This window comes from Oncorhynchus mykiss, chromosome 8, assembly GCF_057628025.1.
Source record: "Oncorhynchus mykiss isolate SJ-2025 chromosome 8, ASM5762802v1, whole genome shotgun sequence".
NCBI classification, from domain to species: Eukaryota; Metazoa; Chordata; class Actinopteri; order Salmoniformes; family Salmonidae; genus Oncorhynchus; species Oncorhynchus mykiss.
The window spans coordinates 65,235,274-65,254,556 of NC_143029.1; the positions used below are offsets into that span (position 1 = coordinate 65,235,274).

General features: G+C 48.7%; 1 protein-coding gene across 1 annotated transcript in view; it reads left to right on the top strand.

The window, feature by feature from the left end:
* ptch2 (patched 2) overlaps window positions 1-19,011 on the top strand; it is a 29,456-nt gene extending 10,445 nt beyond the window's left edge. Inside the window, exons 3-20 of the mRNA XM_021613249.3 lie at window positions 1,360-1,549; window positions 1,650-1,719; window positions 1,856-1,947; window positions 4,959-5,154; window positions 5,277-5,398; window positions 6,617-6,764; window positions 7,771-7,902; window positions 8,035-8,283; window positions 8,549-8,674; window positions 9,414-10,296; window positions 11,224-11,366; window positions 11,569-11,749; window positions 11,862-12,142; window positions 13,344-13,481; window positions 13,752-13,894; window positions 17,090-17,459; window positions 17,593-18,118; window positions 18,323-19,011. Of these exons, the coding sequence (XP_021468924.1) occupies window positions 1,360-1,549; window positions 1,650-1,719; window positions 1,856-1,947; window positions 4,959-5,154; window positions 5,277-5,398; window positions 6,617-6,764; window positions 7,771-7,902; window positions 8,035-8,283; window positions 8,549-8,674; window positions 9,414-10,296; window positions 11,224-11,366; window positions 11,569-11,749; window positions 11,862-12,142; window positions 13,344-13,481; window positions 13,752-13,894; window positions 17,090-17,459; window positions 17,593-18,118; window positions 18,323-18,357 (4,025 nt within the window). The 3' untranslated portion in view covers window positions 18,358-19,011. The remainder of the gene's footprint in view (window positions 1-1,359; window positions 1,550-1,649; window positions 1,720-1,855; window positions 1,948-4,958; window positions 5,155-5,276; window positions 5,399-6,616; window positions 6,765-7,770; window positions 7,903-8,034; window positions 8,284-8,548; window positions 8,675-9,413; window positions 10,297-11,223; window positions 11,367-11,568; window positions 11,750-11,861; window positions 12,143-13,343; window positions 13,482-13,751; window positions 13,895-17,089; window positions 17,460-17,592; window positions 18,119-18,322) is intronic.
* Window positions 19,012-19,283: the final 272 nt, after the last annotated feature.

Sequence of the window (19,283 nt, forward strand, 5' to 3'; positions counted from 1 at the left end):
AAGCTGAGAGGCGAGGTGGCTACAGTGAGAGCCAGCCTCTGCAGGATTGTCATGTAGTGGAACACGGAGGGGCAGACGGGCCCACTCTGATCCAGAGCGGTGCGTTTCATGTGCCCTTGGCATTGCCGCAGATACCCTGCTCACTCTTTTCAGGGCAGCCTCTGGTAATTACGGGGCTGGACTCCAGAGTTTCCTCTCAGGGCTTTGATGCTTTCATCCCGGCTCTGCATACCAGATCAACAGCATTTCTGCCTCGTTGTTCTCTCCCATCCAACCCTGCTACCACCCTTATCTCTCTCTCTCTCTACTAGAATCTCCCTCTCCTTCTCTGATGGGTTAGTTCTGGTATGGGGAAAGTCTGCTGTAAAAAAATTGATGGTATGTTGTGCCTTCGTTTTGTACTGAAACAGTCTGAGTAGGCTAGAGGCTGTGTTTTTGACCGTTGTCAGTTTCTTACATGATCAGGTCCCAGGTGAAATAGACTGTGAAACTAGGGATGGTGGTGCTGCCATTCCGTGCCGTGTTGTTAGTGATGGGGTTTGGTGTTTGGGCACCAGGGCACAGTGAGGAGGAATTCCCTAACAGGACACATCTGTTTCACAGAGGGAGCCAATGAGAAGCTTTGACCAATTTCTCTTGGCTAGACGTCTTGTGTCTGAAGTGCCTTCAAAACCAACACGGGCAAGGGCGTTGGCCGATCTGTGTTCATGTGTATGTGCAGTGCATATGTGTACCACACTCACTATACTCACGCCACAGTTGTTTCAATACAGGGATCCAACTCGGAACATGTGTGTGTGTTCGCGTGTCTGCAATGCTTGTTGCACTAGTGTGATTATAATATGAGCTGTGCATAGTCATATCCAGCAGATTTCTCTCCCTGTATATCTCGCCCCCCCCCCCCCCCCCCCCCTCTCTGCTGTGGGTCTCTGTATCCTTTGGACCTGTGCCAAGGACTCTGGTTTGAACTACACAGCTATTTAGAATCCAAGTCTTGGGGAGTCGGAGGAGGGTTGGACAGAAATATGAAACTTAGAAAAGCAGCCTAATTAGTGGCTTTTTTTCCCACTACCGAGGCTGCAATTAAATTAAACTGTGAATCTTAAAAAGCTTCATATCTATCCCCAAAGCCCCCAGAACTGTACACTCTGTGGACCTTTCTGTGCTTCATTCGCTCTGTTGATTGACGTTTTAGCTTGCATCATGCTTCCTCTGCAGTGGTAATGAGGGTCAGTTGTCTTGTCAAATCGCAGCGCAACGAAGAGAAATAACCCAATAGCTCTTATATATGTGGGAGATGAGATGAGTCTTTAACCCAATCCCCCCCCTCTCCATTTCTCTTCTTCTTCTCCCTTCTAGCCGGTAGCCGAGTGAGTCGGGAGCTGCGCTACACCAAGGAGAAGCAAGGAGAGGAGTCTGTGTTCACGTCGCAGATGCTCATACAAACCCCCAAACAGGAAGGAACTAACATTCTAACCCAGGATGCTTTGCTGCTTCACCTGGAGGCAGCGCTCTCGGCCAGCAAGGTCCAAGTGTCTCTGTTTGGAAAGTAAGTAGACCCATGGGTCACTGGGGATTACCCTACAACTAAATAAAAGGGGGTTGTCTGTGGTCACATATCTGATGTTCTGCATGTCTTCTCTCCTCAGATCATGGGATCTTAATAAAATATGCTACAAATCTGGAGTCCCTATCATAGAAAATGTCATGATTGAAAGGGTAAGTTGAAAAAATGAAATATCCCTCCCTGTTATTTTCTGTCCATTGCAATCACCATGCATGGTTTTGGTTATGGATCTGTTTTATGTACTTTTGATAGGGGATAATAACTGATGACTGTATCCATGTTTTGCAGATGATTGACAAGCTGTTCCCCTGTATGATTGTTACCCCACTGGACTGTTTCTGGGAAGGTGCAAAGCTCCAGGGGGGGTCAGCATACTTACCGTAAGTTCCAGAATATTTGTCCTTCAAATGGTGCAAATTATTTTCTTCCATATTACTTGGAAATACAGAATGTTTTTTTAGTGTTTTCAAAAATCAGCTATCTTGAATCCCAGTATTAGAGTTACGTTAGGGCCCCTGTCCAGCTAGCTTGGCCCCTTTCACCTTATTTATACGTTGGGTTTGGCAGGGGCCAGGGAATGTGGCTTGGCTACAAAATCTCAATTGACCTCCTGGTTCTCACACACTCTTCTTAACAAGAGGCTTTAGTTTGGATCCAATACAGTGGCAGCAGTAATAACCTACAATGGTGGCAGTAATAACCTAACATCAAGCTGTGACTAAAGAGCCGGTTAGCCCTGTTGTTAGGAAGAGGCCTACTTCAGTTGTCACCTATGCTTCTCCTGTCGTCGTAGCTCTGAGTGGTCTAACACACACACACACACACACGCTCACACACACGCACGCACACGCACACACACACACACACACACACACACACACACACACACACACACACACACACACACACACACACACACACACACACACACACACACACACAGTCCCCCAGCCGAGCAGGGGAAGGCCCTCATGGAAAGGGGACAGGGAGAGGGAGGGAGGGAGAGATGGAGGGAGGAGATGGCTGCTACTGGGTGGGTTGGTAAAGGGGGGGAGGGGAACCTTTGGGTCAGACAATGGTAAGCATTCTTTCAGTTTACGAGTGAGTGTCCATCAGTGAGGGGGCCCTGGAGGGGGGCTCAGCTTTGTCAGCAATGGGTAACACTGTGCATTCTCATGGTAATCGCCCGGGCTCTGAGCTGTAAGTTGTCCAACAAATAAAATGGGCATTATGCTTGGTCCCCAAAGAGCGTACAAGAAATGAACAGTGGAGTTTGGTTATTTTAAGATGCTTTTTATCATATTCCTTGCGGGGGAAAAAATCCTAAAAGATAAGTATCACACTCTAAATTGATATTTCAATAACTCCAATTGTTTTCACTTTCCGCATATCAAATATATTGATTATAAATTCAGGTAAAACCAATAGTTCAGTTTAAGGGTTTTGAAAATAGTTTTTTGCAGCCACAGGCGTGCACATTGAACAACAAACAGTGTTTTCTCCATTCACCTGGCAGGGAGCTCTCTCTCTCTGTCTCTCTCTCTCTCTCAATTCAATTCTAAGGGCTTTATTGGCATTGCCAAGCAAGTGAAATAGATGTTAAATAGAAATGAACAGTGAACATTACACTCACAAGAATAGAGACATACAGTACATTATGGCAATGTACGGTATTGTAAAAATGTGCACATAGTTGAAGTACAAAAGGGAAATTAAATAAACATAAATATGGGTTGTATTTACTTTTGCTCATGTAGTGTGAGAGGAGAGAGAGGGGAAGGGCCTTTGATGATCACAGATCCACAAGTATTCCCCTAAATCACAGTGTTGAAATATTTTCTTAAAAAATGTCTGTGTTGTTATTTATTTGCCATTTATTTTTGCTGCGCTGAAGAGAGCTGGGGGTGGCCTGGCCACTGAGGCTAATGTCCCCTCTAGCTTCCGCTTCAGTTCAGCCGAGTTTTTTAATGCAAAAAGAGGGAGAGAGGGAGAGGGAGAGAGAAAAAAACTTGAGAGAACAAAGAGCAGCAATCTATGGAAAAACAAAAGGGCCTAGGCCGGTTCACTCGAGCAAAAAATAGCAGATAAAGGAGCCTCTCTTTGCAAGCAGGAGCAAAGGCGCTTGGTATGTGGGAATGGGAGAGTAGCAGCTTTATTTGAAGCCACTCTCTTCATGAATCATTGGAGTGAGGTTGGGCCCAGAGTTAGGACACTTTGGGGATTCCTTTCTCTCTCTACCAACTAAAGTAAATGGCCTCAAATGTAAATGGCCTTTTTATATGATTGGTACAGCATTATTTTATGACTTGTAATGGTCTGAGTTCTTGTTTCTTGTATATTTTTTGTTGTTGATAGTTTGATTATTGGATTTTTTTTGGAGGTGTGAGAATGTAAATTAAAAATAAAATAATTCAATTGACCAAGGGGGTTATATATATATATATAAATGGTACAATTTTAACACAGGAAGGAGGGAAAAGTAAAAAACATTACGAGCCGGGAGACATTACGACCTTATGGAGCCGAGGCCATTTCTGGTTGTGTGGTGTATTATGGGTAATGTGGTAGAATACAGATGTTGCAAGGGCAATCCTGTAAAGCAGAGGATGCTTCCTCTTGGCAAGTACTCTCTTTGTACTGGTGGGAGCCACTGAGTTAGCGCACTGTACTAAGTTTACTTGGTACAGCAAAAGCTGTCAACTGACACCAAAGAGTTATCCCTCAGGCCACATAATTGCCTGCTCTTTGGAGAAAATTATAAATGTAGCATGGAGGAGGACCCAGAGGCAGCAGCAGCGAAAAGCCTTAGGATTAGGCATTTTGAAAGGCTCTGTGAACATCACACCACTAACCAGCGTGAGATGCAGGCAGGCAATCAACCCAACAGAGAGAGCACACAGACAGACTCCCTGCTCAGCTACCCACCAGCCAGCCCTCTCACTGCTCCACTGCAGCCTTATCAAGATGTTTAGAGGCAGAGGTAATTGTTATGACTCGATGCACAAAGTTAAGAAATAGGCGCGAGCAGCCTGCCGCCGTGTTTTTCCCTCCGCATTGTGGCCCCCGTGTAACAGGATAATAAACGCTACTTTATAAACGCAGTATCTGCAGCTCCTCGTCACCAGGGAGAGCCCAGCAGAGGCGGGGCAAGATCAGAACCAGCCAGTAGCATACAGGAAGGGAGATGGGGAGGTGTAGGTACGTACGGTGGCATGGGTGCAGCTGGAGGAGGAAAGGAAAGAAAAAGGGAGGGGCAGAACGTGCTGCAGAAAGAGCACAGCTGAACTGGACTTAACAGGACTGTATATAAAGTGATTGCTATAGCCATGGCATCGCTCTACTGTGCCCTGCGACTCCCACTGAGCCTGTATGTTGTTGTGTTCCTCTACAGGGGGATGCCGGACATCCAGTGGATGAACCTGGACCCTCTGAAGCTGATGGAGGAGCTCAGCCAGTTCACCAGTCTGGAGGGCTTCAGGGAGATGCTGGACAAGGCCCAGGTGGGCCACGCCTACATGAACCGCCCCTGCCTGGACCCCAATGACTCCGACTGCCCCCTCAGCGCACCCAACAAGGACCTGAGAGAGGTAGGCTGGTTCCACCCCACCCCCCTCCTTTTAAAGAGGAGGGTATTCTTGTGAGTCCGATGTGCCTGGTTGTTAAATAAGCTAACTGTTAGCTCTGCCTGTCTGTCTCCCTCCCTCCACAGAGTCCTGACATTTCTGGGCAGCTCCAAGGCGGTTGCCACGGCTTCTCCAAAAAGTTCATGCACTGGCAGGAGGAGCTGATCCTGGGCGGTCGGGTCAAGGACACCCAGAATGCTTTGCAAAGGTGAGAGCGGGAGGGGGTGTACACCGGGGACAGGGGGAGATTGAGGGCGAGGGTAGTGAGGGCCTAGCTAGCACTGAGGAATGCTTCTGACTCCTAATAACCTCACACATCTGAGGAATGCCTCTGACTCATAATAACCTCACACATCTGAGGAATGCCTCTGACTCCTAATAACCTCACACATCTGAGGAATGCTTCTGACTCCTAATAACCTCACACATCTGAGGAATGCCTCTGACTCCTAATAACCTCACACATCTGAGGAATGATTCTGACTCCTAATAACCTCACACATCTGAGGAATGCCTCTGACTCCTAATAACCTCACACATCTGAGGAATGCCTCTGACTCCTAATAACCTCACACATCTGAGGAATGCCTCTGACTCCTAATAACCTCACACATCCGAGGAATGCCTCACATGAAGCAGGATCAGTTTCCTCCTCTGACCCCTGCGTAGGACAGACCAATTAAACATGATGGACAGCCACATAAACTAAGGACAGATTTGTTGTGGAGGAGAGTGGGAGAAAGGTAGCCTGTCCTTTTAAGTCAGAGAAAGGAAAAGGGGACACCAACAATAATTTACAATACAGGGGTGTACACATTACAAGGATTTGTAAAACATCTTGAGATACTGCCATATGTGTGAGACATGATTCCTGGGCTCTTTTGAGTATTCTGAATACTTTCTTTCATTTCAATTGAATTTAAAACCACAGCACAAGTATGAATGGAGTGACAGTGTTGGGCCACTGCCCGGATCACGACCCTGGCAAATCTGGAGGGAAGTGATACAGTCCTTTAAAGCCACAGACTTTATTCCATGATTTGATTTACGGTAATCTCAATCACATTTTTACCCCAGAACTCCCACATCGGTGCCAAGTCGCCTTCAGGGCCATCTGTGCTCGCTGTGGAAAGGCAGCAGGACACCTGCTTTCCCCCGTTCAGGAGTTAGAGCCTGAGAACACTAGCCAACAGCTGACTTCTCCACCCACTTACACTGTATACAACCACCTTTTGGTTGATATGCCACAGATCAGAGTATGTAATATCTATGACAGCCAAGACAGGAGTCTCTTGACAAGAGGACTCCTAAGGTTCCTCTGTAGTATTTGGGGGGGTCTTGAATGGGGGGAACATGACTCCTGTGTGTGGCTTGAGCTCACTTGGCCGCAGGCGTCTGACTGTGTCTCTCTCTCTGTCTCCTGCAGTGCGGAGGCACTCCAGACCATGTTTCTCCTGATGAGCCCCAAGCAGCTCTACGAACACTTTAAGGACGACTATGAGATCCATGACATCAACTGGAACGAGGACAAGGCCACCGCCATCCTGGAGTCCTGGCAGAGGAAGTTCGTGGAGGTATGTGTGGGTCAAAAGTAGTGCACTAAGTAGCGCACTATACCTGTTCAATTTGGGACATAGCCTATGTTTCTGGCCCCTAGCTCCCCCGCCTCTGCCACCTGCACCTTTCACCAACCTGTCTCGACCCATTTGAGTAATATACCGGCAAATAAGAAATCAGAGAGCAAATCATAGTGCGTCCTTAAAGTTGGCCTCGGGTTGGCTTGTTTTTCCCCTACCCTTTTAAGTATGAGTCATCCAGTTTACCTGCCACATGCATAGAGGAGGGGCTTTGGCCCAGGGACTGCAACGTCTGCCTGAATTCCATCAATCCTCAGCTGCCTAGTAAACGGAGTCCTCCGAGGAGGCCACTGACAGACTCCCAGTTATAGGAACAAGCTGTTTTTGTGATAGCTGACACCCAGCATGCTGACTGAATGGCTGGGGGGTCATGCCTCCAGCAATACCAGCTCGCAGAAGAGGAAGAAAGAGGGAGAGGAGAGAGGGAGAGGAGGGTGAGAGAGGGAAAGGAGAGGGGAGAGAGGAAGAGAGAAAGAGGGAGAGGAGAGAGAGAAGGAAAGGAGAGAGAGAGATTGGGAGATGAGGAGAGGGGGATGGTCACTGTAAAAACAAAGTGCAGGGTGTTGGGTTCCCCTAAGGTTGTCGGCCATTCATGTTGCTGATGGAGTAGCTTGAGAGACCATGTGATCTCATTTGATCCCCCTGACCTTTGCTCTCTGGCATCTGTGGTCATTATTCCTGTTGTCAAGCTTCATAGGGGCTCAGCCATATCTTGTTTGCGTGTTGTTGATTTAAAATATGAAGTCATCTTTGAAGAATACATTGTTTGTATGGGAGAAGAATATCAAGAGGAATTTAAGTGTTAACTGACATGACCTCACGAGCCACAACCCAAACTAGGTCACTACTACTGGTGTACGTAATTAAAATAAAAAATAAACTGTACATTCTCTTTTTGACCCCTAACCTGTATTTAAAGAAAGTTATTTTATTTTCCCTCCAGGTGGCTCATGGCAGTATCCCCCAAAACTCCACTTCAGAGATCCACGCCTTCTCCACCACCACCCTCAACGACATCATGAAGTCCTTCTCTGATGTCAGTGTCATTCGGGTGGCTGGAGGCTACCTGCTCATGGTAAGTAGTAACCTACTCTCGCTACTGTAGGTTCATCATAGATGTCAATAGTTCTATACTGATTCCTGTTTGCCTGTGCTGAGTTCAAAGTTCAAACTCTCAACCTCTCTCTTCTCTCTCGTCTTAATCTAGCTGGCCTATGCCTGTGTGACCATGCTCCGTTGGGACTGTGCCAAGTCCCAGGGGGCCGTGGGGCTGGCTGGTGTGCTCCTGGTGGCTCTGTCTGTGGCAGCTGGCCTGGGGCTGTGCTCTCTGCTGGGCCTGTCCTTTAACGCTGCCACCACACAGGTTCTTCCCTTCCTGGCTCTGGGGATCGGTGTGGATGACATGTTCCTTCTGGCCCACTCCTTCACTGAGACTGGCATCAACATCCCCTTTAAGGTAAGCTAGATACCTCCCCTCCCCATGCCCCCTAGTTCAATCACCTGTTGACCCACTGTAATCTTGTCCCAAAAGAGAGACACCCTATTCACTATATAGTGTACTACTTTTGACCAGCCAGGGCTCTGGTCAAATGTAGTGCGGTATATAGGGAATAGGGTGCATTCTGTGATGCATGCTTAGTTATGTTAGTTAGAACAACAACAGTTACTTATATTCTCTGGCTTGTCTGGTATGAACTGTTGGCTGTGTTTTGTCCCTGCAGGAGAGAACAGGGGACTGCCTGAGGAGGACTGGCACCAGCGTGGCGCTCACCTCCATCAACAACATGATCGCCTTCTTCATGGCAGCCCTGGTCCCCATCCCAGCACTGCGCGCCTTCTCTCTGCAGGTACTAGACTGTGCTGTATGCCCCACTGTGTTTACACTGCCTAGCTCTGCCATGGAACCAGTAGTGCCAGGCACACACACCAAGGGAAACACACACACACCAAGAAAAGTGGGCCGCAGGCCTCTGCCACAAAGAGAAAGAAAAACTTTTCAGAAGTGACATTTATTCAGAGGGGGATCTTTGTTCTTTTCTCTTCCTCTTTTTATTGCTCACTGCACCTACAGTGCCAGGACAGCCCCCCCCCCCCCCCCCTCTCTCATGTGGGGAGGGTAGGGAAATAATCAGAGGAGGAGTGGATCAGTATATCACTGGGCCGTCAGCCTCTAGCTCTGTGATCTTCCCGCCTCCCCCTGGGTGGTCCTTGGTTCCTTGAAACCATACCGACTATAATGTCACCCCCAGGGCGGTAGAGTAGGGAGGTAGGAGGGGTCCTGCACAGACTCGCAGAGAGAGCAGCAGCAGCCTTTTCCTTTACCTCAGTTCCCTGGCTTGTTGACTATTTTCGCTGGTGATTTAGGGAGCACTTTTTTTTCTTTCTGGGACTGAATCCGAGGCACTAAAACAGCAAGGGAGCTTGAATGTAAAGCCCTTTTTTTGTGGAGCTCAAGCGGCAGCTGTGGAGTCGGGTGGCGGCGTGGAGCGATGTCATGAACAGGGTTGGCCCCTCTCCTAAACAGTATTTCTCTCTCTCCTTTATTTCTCCCCCTCCTTCCCCCTCTCTTTCTATCTCTCTCCCTAGGCGGCCATTATTGTGGTGTTCAACTTCGCCATGGTGCTTCTTATCTTCCCGGCCATCCTGAGTTTGGACCTGCACCGTCGGGAGGTCAAACGTCTGGACATCCTGTGTTGTTTCTACAGCCCCTGCTCCTCCCGGGTCATCCAGATCCAACCCCAGGAGTTCTCCGATGCCAACGACAACACCACCCATAGCCACGCGCCTGGCGCCCAGACTACAACGACCTACACAGGCTCCACCATCACCACTAGCACCCAGATCACCACCACCGTCCAGGCCTTCACCCAGTGTGATGCTGCGGGCCAGCACATAGTCACCATCCTGCCCCCCACCTCCCAGATCTCCACCAGCCCTCCATCTGTGGTGGTGGCCACCTCCCCCGCTCCCCCTTCCCCCACCGACCCCTACGGCTCCCAGCTCTTCACCCCCTCCAGCTCCACCCGGGACCTCCTGGCCCAGATGGACGAGTCCAAGGAGGCCAGGGAGTGTGTTCCTCTCCCCTTCTTTCGCTGGAACCTGTCAAGCTTTGCCCGGGACAAGTACGCTCCTCTCCTCCTAAAGCCAGAGAGCAAGGTGGTGGTCGTGGTCCTCTTCGTGACTCTGCTGGGGCTCAGCTTGTACGGAACCACCATGGTTCATGACGGACTCTACCTGACCGACATTGTGCCCCGCGACACCAAGGAGTACGACTTCATCAACGCCCAGTTCAAGTACTTCTCTTTCTACAACATGTACCTGGTGACCATGGACGGCTTTGACTACGCCCGCTCCCAGCGTCTCCTCATCCAGCTGCACAACTCTTTCACCTCGGTCAAGTACGTGGTGAGGGACAGCGACCAGCAGCTACCCCGGATGTGGCTGCACTATTTTCAGGACTGGCTAAGAGGTAAATACAGGTTGCCTAAAGGAGATCTTGTTTTATTTCATAGTGATTCTGTTATTAGGCCTAGTCAGTCAGTGTGTTTGAAAAGGAGCTCTGTTTGTGGATTCTTCCCCTGGCGGTATAGCGTTTTAGTGATGTCAGGGTCTTTAGAGGGAGAGGTTGGTTTTTGATGTTTACCTTCAGTGTAAGGACGAGGGTGGAGGTTGGGGGGTGAATAGGAGGTGAGAGAAAGCCTGCGGCGGTGAAAGTTCACCCCCATCCAGCAGGGCTGGAGGCTAGATGATGTAGAAGAAAGGCCAGAGGTTATGTCCCTCACCTTTTGGCCTCTTCCCTCTGGCTAAAATATATTGGAGGTCCTAGACTAGTCATGAGGAAGTATTAAGCTATGAGGCGAATCGAGGCTGGGCCGCGGGTAACCAGGCTCGGCTATCCAAAACATGAGAAACAGAACTCTTCAATCGATTGAGAACTGGAGTGACATAAAAGCCTCTCTCTCTCTCTCCACTCCTCCCTCCATGCTATTTCCTTTCTAGTCAGGTTCTCCCTGTAATTAGAGAAAGGCTGTCGAAACTGTTTTTTAACTGCCGCCAGACTTTGTCATTTAGAAAACACGAAAGGCTTTGCTGGTTAGTTTATTCAGCCCACAGACATATTAGGAACAGAGATGCGTGTTTTTGGATGTGTTTGTGTGTGGTTTTGTAGGAGGTTAATGTTCAGAACACTCTGTAAAACGTCTTATTTTACTTAGATGACTCATTCTAAACGTACCATCGTGTTTTCACTACTCTAAAGTATAACTCCTGGCATAGTGCTCCAAACATCTCAGCCTATGTTGTGGCCCTGTCAGCTGTATAATATAATAAACATGAGAATGTGGTGGTGGATCAGATCGGTCTAACTCTGTGCTCTCCTGTGTTCTCTCCCCTCTAGGACTGCAGGCTGCCTTCGATGCAGACTGGGAGGCAGGCAGGATCACCTGGGATAACTACCGTAATGGCACTGAGGACGGTGTTCTGGCCTACAAGCTGCTCATCCAGACCGGCTCCAAGAAGGACCCCTTCAACTACAACCAGGTGTGTATTGTCACAGTACCATGCTCCTACTGCCTTCGATAGAACTCTGTTCCCCAGGTCTCCCTTAGGAAAAAGGTCTTCTGACCTCAATGGGACTTCCTGGTTAAGTAAAGTTTAAATGTAGCTTGAATATATTTGATGGTATAGTCCCAGTCAGGCTACTGAGAATGCTAACCCCAGTCCCTCTCTAAATGTCTAAAAGCTGACTTCGCGTCGTCTGGTGGATGAGGACGGTCTAATTCACCCAGACGTCTTCTATATCTACCTGACTGTGTGGGTGAGCAACGACCCCCTGGGCTATGCTGCCTCTCAGGGTAACTTCTACCCTCACCCCCGTGAGTGGATCCACGACAAGTACGATACCACCGGAGAGAACCTGCGCAGTAAGTCTCCCACTTGGCCTCTCTTTAAATTCACATGGAAATGCACCATTTTTAATGAAGTTTCTACCATGAGCCAAGGTCATATGGTCTAACCTCTCGTGGTGTATTGCAGTCCCTGCCGCAGAGCCCCTGGAGTTTGCCCAGTTCCCCTTCTACCTGAACGGCCTGAGGCAGGCATCCGACTTCATTGAGGGTATTGAGAGTGTGCGCACCATCTGCGAGGAGTTCACCCGTAAAGGCGTGCTCAACTACCCCAACGGGTACCCCTTCCTGTTCTGGGAGCAGTACATCGGCCTGCGACACTGGTTCCTTCTGGCGGTCAGCGTGGTGCTAGCCTGCACCTTCCTGGTCTGTGCCATCCTCCTGCTCAACCCCTGGACCGCTGGCATCATTGTAAGTCCCCTCAGCTCAGCCCCCCTCTCCTTCTCTTTCTCCTTCTCCTCTTTCTCCTCCTACTCCTCCTCCTCCCAGGCCTCCCTCCCTCAGCACAGCTCAATAACCCTGCCACAGAGGGAGCTGAGGCCCCATCTCTGGGGAGGGCCCTTGGCGTGTTGGCCAGAGGGTGCTGCTCACACCCCCCAGGCCTTTGTCATTCTAATCTGTTCTGGCTGGGTTTAGAAAAGGAAATGCAAAGGAGCTCTCCTGAAGACTTTACCTCCAGCTCCCTTTGTCAAAAATTGGGGACAGGACGGATCTGCCCAGTCGCGACCTTGGCCTGCTAAACCCATCCATCAGGCCTGGGAGGGAGACGGCCTGTCAACTCAGCGGCTGGGAAACATTTCACAAAGCCTGGTGGTGAGGGGAGGGTCCCTGGGCCGCCCGCCTGGTCAGACCGCACTGAAGGGTGACTCTCGTGACCGACCATTGGGGCTGTAGTGGCACAATTCAGTCAGTGTGGCACAAGTTTCAGTTGGAATTGGAATGAATTTAACTTCTCTATTTAAGTAGTCAGTCCTACTGGAAGACAGACTGCACAATCTTCAGAGAGATTGAGAGAGGAGAGAGAGAGAGAGAGAGAGAGAGAGAGAGAGAGAGAGAGAGAGAGAGAGGGGGAGGGAGGGAGGGAAGGAGGGGGGAAAGGTCCTTTCAGGCCTACATGTGCACAGTCACATTGTCTCTCTTTAAGCTGGAGCCTCTATAGTTTCACTGCTTATATGTGGCCGTGCAATAAAACAGAGTTTTATCATTTCCAATTTAACCGTGACCAAATTGGGACCCCTACCAACATCAAAGGTTCACGAGGCTAAGAATTCAAAGTCCTTTCTCTCTATCTTGTTAAAAAATAGGGGAATATAACCCCGAGAGGGAGCAGCCCGGGAGGGTGAGGAAGAGGGCTAGGGAGAGTGGGACTAGGGCCTGAGTGTAATTCGATGTCATGCAGATGACAGTGAGATCCTCCCAAATGTCGGGTCAAATATTCTGTTGTGTAAGACTTAACTCTTACCTAATAGAATCAGGTTGTGAATCAGGTTGTGGGTGCAAGACATGCTGTGAAAATGATCTCTAACAATTATACCTACTCTTTAATGGATGTGTTTCATTGTGACTCCAGAGTTTGAGGCAGTGTCTAACCAACCCGTGTTCCTCTCCTCAGGTCTTCATCCTGGCCATGATGACGGTGGAGCTCTTCGGTATCATGGGCCTGATCGGCATCAAACTCAGTGCCATCCCAGTGGTCATCCTTATCGCCTCTGTAGGCATCGGCGTCGAATTCACCGTCCATATCGCACTGGTAAGCATTTCGCTGCACCTGTGATAACATCTGCAAATGTGTGTATGTGACCAATAAACATTGATTTGATTTGATTTGATTTTGGTACGGACTTTTCCTCCCTCACTCTATGGACAAACTAGGAGAAAGTCAATGAAGATAAGAAATAGAGATACACTACTACCATGGATGGAATGATGATGTCGCCACGAGCCACTACTTTTTCCCCATGAGTCTGTTCTGGACAGCCTGACCCTAACCCTCTGCCTCTGTCCTCTCTCTTGTCCCCAGGCCTTTCTGACGGCCGTAGGGAATAGGAACAGGCGTTCTGCGGTGGCCCTGGAGCACATGTTTGCCCCTGTGATTGACGGGGCCATCTCTACTTTGCTGGGGGTCCTAATGCTGGCTGGCTCCGAGTTTGACTTCATCCTGAGGTGAGTGTGAAAGGCTCCAATTCCTCCTGGGCAGATTCCCTCCAGTACTCCATATGTCGCCTTACGGAGGAAGTGCTAGTGTTGTGTTTATGCTACTGAAGGGGGCGGATGCATGGAGACAGTTGTCTGTTTCCCTCTGGGGGAGGGAGCCAGGGTGGGTGGTGGGCCACAGCAGTGCATGCAGGTGGGAATGCGCTCCCCCCCACCTGGCACTGTCTGTCAGTCCTTCGTGCTGCTGCCTGCAGGCCTCGCTCACCGCCCAGCGGCCTAGTGGCCCCACCCTCACAGGAACAACAAATGGAGAAAACATCAAGGGTGTGGAACAGCTGCTCATAAACATGGACATGTTCTACTACCCACTGAGGGGTGGTGACTCGCACACACCACACATATGAGCACAGACACACACACACACACAAACATGAGCGCAAACACACACACATACCATTCTCATAAGGAATCTGTAAACTTTCCAATCATCCGGCTGAAAACATTTCTGCCCAAATAGGGCACCACAATAAAAAAAGTCTGGGTTTGAGCTGGTCAGTGGTACCCCTACCAGTAGTCACCACCACCACCTCCAACCACCCCCCCACCACCACCCTCACCCCCAACCAAGGCTTCTGGCTTCTGTTGGAGGGTTCTTTTTCACTGCTAAAATGCTTCAGTGGAAAAAAGCAAATAGCAATGTTTTTCAGCTGAATCTGGCCTCAGCTGGAACCAAACCACAGCCTTGAGAGCAGCCTCAAACAGGCCCATGACATAAAAATTGCTTACTGAGAAAGCAGGGCAGCACATTGAAAATATAAATACGTTCAGGGTGGCTTTTTGGCAGAAACGCTCCAAGCATTCCCATTCTGTTTTTGTCAAGCGACATGGAGGAACTGGAAAGGATCATTTTTCCACCAAGAAGGGAGAGAAGGAAAAAAAAGAGGAGAGGAGGAAGGACAAGAACAACAGGGTGGGAATAGAGAGTTGTTAGGAGGAGGAGGGTAAGTGGTTCTAGGAGAGTGGTGGAGCTTGGGAGGTTGGTTGGAGAGCTAACTGTGTGCATTGTGGCGGTGGGCTAGCAGGCAGCAAGAGGAGGGCATTCACACTAGGAGGTCCTGTTTAGATGTAGCAGAGCAGAGCCGTCCCTCTCACTGGGGAGTAGCATAAATACGTTGTTGTAAACATCTCCTGGCGGTGGTACGCTGAATAAATAGGCCAGCAAGCTCAGCTGCCCCTATCCAAAGAAGCCACCCCTTCCAACCCCTGACTCCAAATGGAAAAGATTACAGTTTCTATAAACAACAGAATTCCTAACACTGTCTTCTTTGGAGGGAACGTGGATAGTTAAGGGTCTCTTTTTTAACCCTTAAATAAATCAAGCTCCACTTTCGGAATGTTGACATTGTAAAATAAACACGTGCCTTTTTCCCTTGACTTTTCACGGACGCAGGATAGTCATAGTGAGTGGCTGTATCTAACGAGTTGAACGGTAACTAGAGGTGAACACTGATGGTGGTTCCTGTTTCATCTGCTTTTCTGCTCTTCCTTATGGCATGTGTGTCTTCATTTCAAACTACTTTCAAGGGCATAAGAAGTGACCAGTCACATTTGGGCCTCTTTTTGAAGTGAGGCACGGTCATGGCTGAGAAGACTGAACTGAAATGTTTGGTGAAGTATTTTGTCATAGCAAGTTAAGTTGACTTCCCAGAGTAAAACGGAGCGGACTCCATTGGCCTTGTTGCAGAGACAGACACAGGGAGAGTGGAAGAGTAAATGGGAAGGCACAAGGGAAGGTGCACATGAGGTTGCTGAGAACTTAAAAGTGACCTTCCCTTCTGAGGTGTGACACCAACAAAGCCGGAGGGGTAGATTCAGGTGGGGATGAATGAAAGTTCCAGAATGCTATTATCCTTGTTCTTGTTTTTCATGATCCACTCTATTTTTCTTACTTAAGTCTGGACCGCAGTTAAAAGAGCCGAGCCCTCTGTTTTCTGTTAGCGTTTAAGTGGAGTCCTCTCTAATTTTCTCATACACTCTTTCTTGTGGCAACCGCAACCCTTCCTCAGAGCACAGAGAGGCTCACAGAGAGCCAGGCAACCTCACAGCTCTGTGGCCCATTACAGAGCACCCTTCACCACGCAATCATTTAGGGCAGAGCTAGGAACCACAACAACTCCATACAACTCCAAGAGAGACAAAGAGAAGGCTCTTAACAGTACTACGAGCATCAAAGGATGTTTTTGTTGGAGCATGTTGAGAGTCTGATTTACCCCCTGCCCTTAACACACAAACACACATTTTCTTCCAGAGCAGCTTCCCATCCACTCCGGTTCCCTTCAGATACTAGACAGAGCATACAGTTCCCTCTCTGTTCTCACCACGAAGGGACACTGACTGTATATACACTACATGTATCTCTACTACCAATTGTGGCCCACTCCACACACTGACCAACAGTAGTAGTGTTCAATATAAAACACGATAGTAGTAGTAGTAGTAGCGCTGAGTGAGACTCATCCACCCAACAGGCCTTTGTTTATCTCTCTCATGTAGTGTCTGTGAGGTGTGAGGTGATGTGGCTGACATAGGCAGGCAGGAAGAGCAGGCAGGAAGAGCAGGCAGGCTCCACTGGCCAGCCCAGTATAAACACAGAGGTGCCTTGCCCTCGCCACGGTGAAATTGGAGCTCATTGACTTCAGATATTAAGTTGTTGAAGGGAAAATTACATTAGCGGCAGCAGCGGCTCGGAGGCCAGAAGAGGGACACTTCTTCTCCCCAGCCAGCAGTGAGACAGGGAGGGGAGGGAGGGCCCTGGCGTTTCTGACGTGTAGGATCTGCTGGCTAATGTAAACACATATTTTCAGGAAGTGGCAGTGCTGTGGTGATAGATGAGGGCTCCCAGGCGGAGAAGATGGAGCCCAGGAATTTTCTTCCAACTTGTCAAGTTGCCAGTAGTAGAGAGGGACGGACAGAGGGAGAGAGGAAATGCAGGGGAAGGGAGGGAAAGAGAAGGAAATGGGGCCAAACATAGGGCTTGAGAGAGGGTGGTCTGATTCTACCCCCCCAGCTCTGCAGTGTCCTCCCTTCCACTGTGTCCTTGTGTCGCCTGTTTACTAATGTGGCTGAGTGCTGGTGGCTCCGCTTATTCCCATTCAGAAGGAGCCTTGGTGACTAAATGTTCTCTCTGTGTTGGTTGTGTTCCAGGTACTTCTTTGCGGTGCTGGCTATCCTGACCGTGCTGGGGATCCTGAATGGACTGGTGCTGCTACCCGTGCTGCTCTCCCTCATGGGCCCACCCCCGGAGGTCACCCCGTCCGACAACGGCAGCTGCCTGTCGCCGGAGCCCCTCTCCCCTCCCATGACCCACCACGGCTACTACGCGGGACACGGCCCACTCAGCCCGCGACAACAGGCCTTCTCAGAGTCCTCCGAGTCAGAGTGCTACTCTGAGACGACTACCACGTCAGGGATAGGGGAGGAGTACAAGTACGGTGACCGCAGTCCTTACATCACCCCTCCTACCTCCCACATACTGCTGGAGGCCAGCAAGAACCCCAGCTTCCCCAAGCTCACGGTATGAAAGCACCCCAGTATTAGTTGCTACTTCATACATAATACAGCCCAAATACAGTATGATGTGCAGTACATTATTATTAACAATGAATATCATGATTGTAATCATGTCTGTTATTGTTCTGCTCTTCCAGGTGGTGAAACCGTTCCAAGGGAACCAATCTGTAACTGCTCAGAAAGAACTCTTAAATGAATCTTCTCCGAATGCGGTTAACTCGGTCAGCTCTCAACTCAAGCAGTGGGATAACAAATATGATTACAATTCTGACCAGGGACCCAGGAGGCAACATTTACCCAGTGACAGGACCCAAGGTCCTGGGAGGACTAATCACTGTGGTCCCAGGTCTCAGACACATAAAGGGCCTCATCAGAACAGGACTAAGATGCCGGCCTATAATGGCGGTACCGTGCCCAGTAGTTCTGTTACTACCATGGTTACGGCCACGGCCTCGGTGACTGTGGCGGTGCACCCCAGCGTACCGGGGGCCTACCAGGGTTACATGCATGAGGGCTACGAGGACAGTGAATCAGACTGTTTTGAGGACACTAAGAGGACTTCACAATCTTGTGGGAAAGCTCCCCAATCTTCCAAGCGTGAATCCTTGGAGCTTCAAGACCTGGAATCTGTACAGAACCACTATCAGGCAAACCAGGCACAAGGTGAGTCTAACACTGAAACTTAAACACACTTTTACAGACTTTGACTTTTCATTTTATGGTAGATCAACATTAGACTATATTAGAATATTTTCACATTAACATTCTGTACATAGGCTGTCTGTGAATATGTCTGTGTGTGCAGCTATGACTGGTGTTCAACAATGGTTCTCACAGTTTTCTTTCTTCCTTGCTCTTGTGTTCCAGGTGGCCCATGGATCCAGGCAGCCAAAGATTGCTAGACACCCTGCTACCCCACCCTGCCCCTATGTCTGGAATCCTTCTCTGGCTGCCTCCGATACCCAGCCCGTTCTCTTTGATCTGTACATAGACCTCACACAGACAAGAGGATTTATTTGTAAAGATATTAAAAAAAGGTCTTGTTTTAAGAATATATAAATATATGAGTATATATTTTAATACTAAAAAGAGGGAAACAACTATTTAAAAGAGTACTGTATAACTTGGCTATTCTCTTGTGTAGAGTCAGATATATAAGATGATTGGGGGGGGGGGGGGTCCTCCCTTTGTATAGATTTAGAAGATGCTATATGTAAAACAGTTCAGAGTCAGGGGTTATTAAGATATTAGGTTGTTGAAAATACAAGGCCAGTGTTTGTTTTTTTGCTGCTACACTTAAAAAAAATTGAAATAATTTGCAGTACCCCCCTCCCCCCGATCTAAGTTGAGAATTAACTTGAGATATTCTAGATGTTCTTACACTGAGAGTGGAGGGTGCCTTATTGATTAAGCTCCGTAACACACACACACACACACACACACACACACACACACACACACACACACACACACACACACACACACACACACACACACACACACACACACACACACACACACACACACACACACACACACACACACACACACACACACACACTAGCTATGATCTATTCAGATGATCCATTGTTGGTCATTGATTGCACTGTACAAATACAAACAAGCTCAGTAAATCTTTTCTTCCTCTTCTACCAATAACAACCATTGTGCCTTCACAACACCTACCCTCTTGGAATTCATAAGCACAGTATATATATTCAAAGTTGGATGTAAATATGATATTTGTCCTGTTTGTTTGAGAGCATAATTTCATACCTTTTTTTTCATGTTAAGAATCCCCTGATATGTACAAGACGTGTTTTCATTT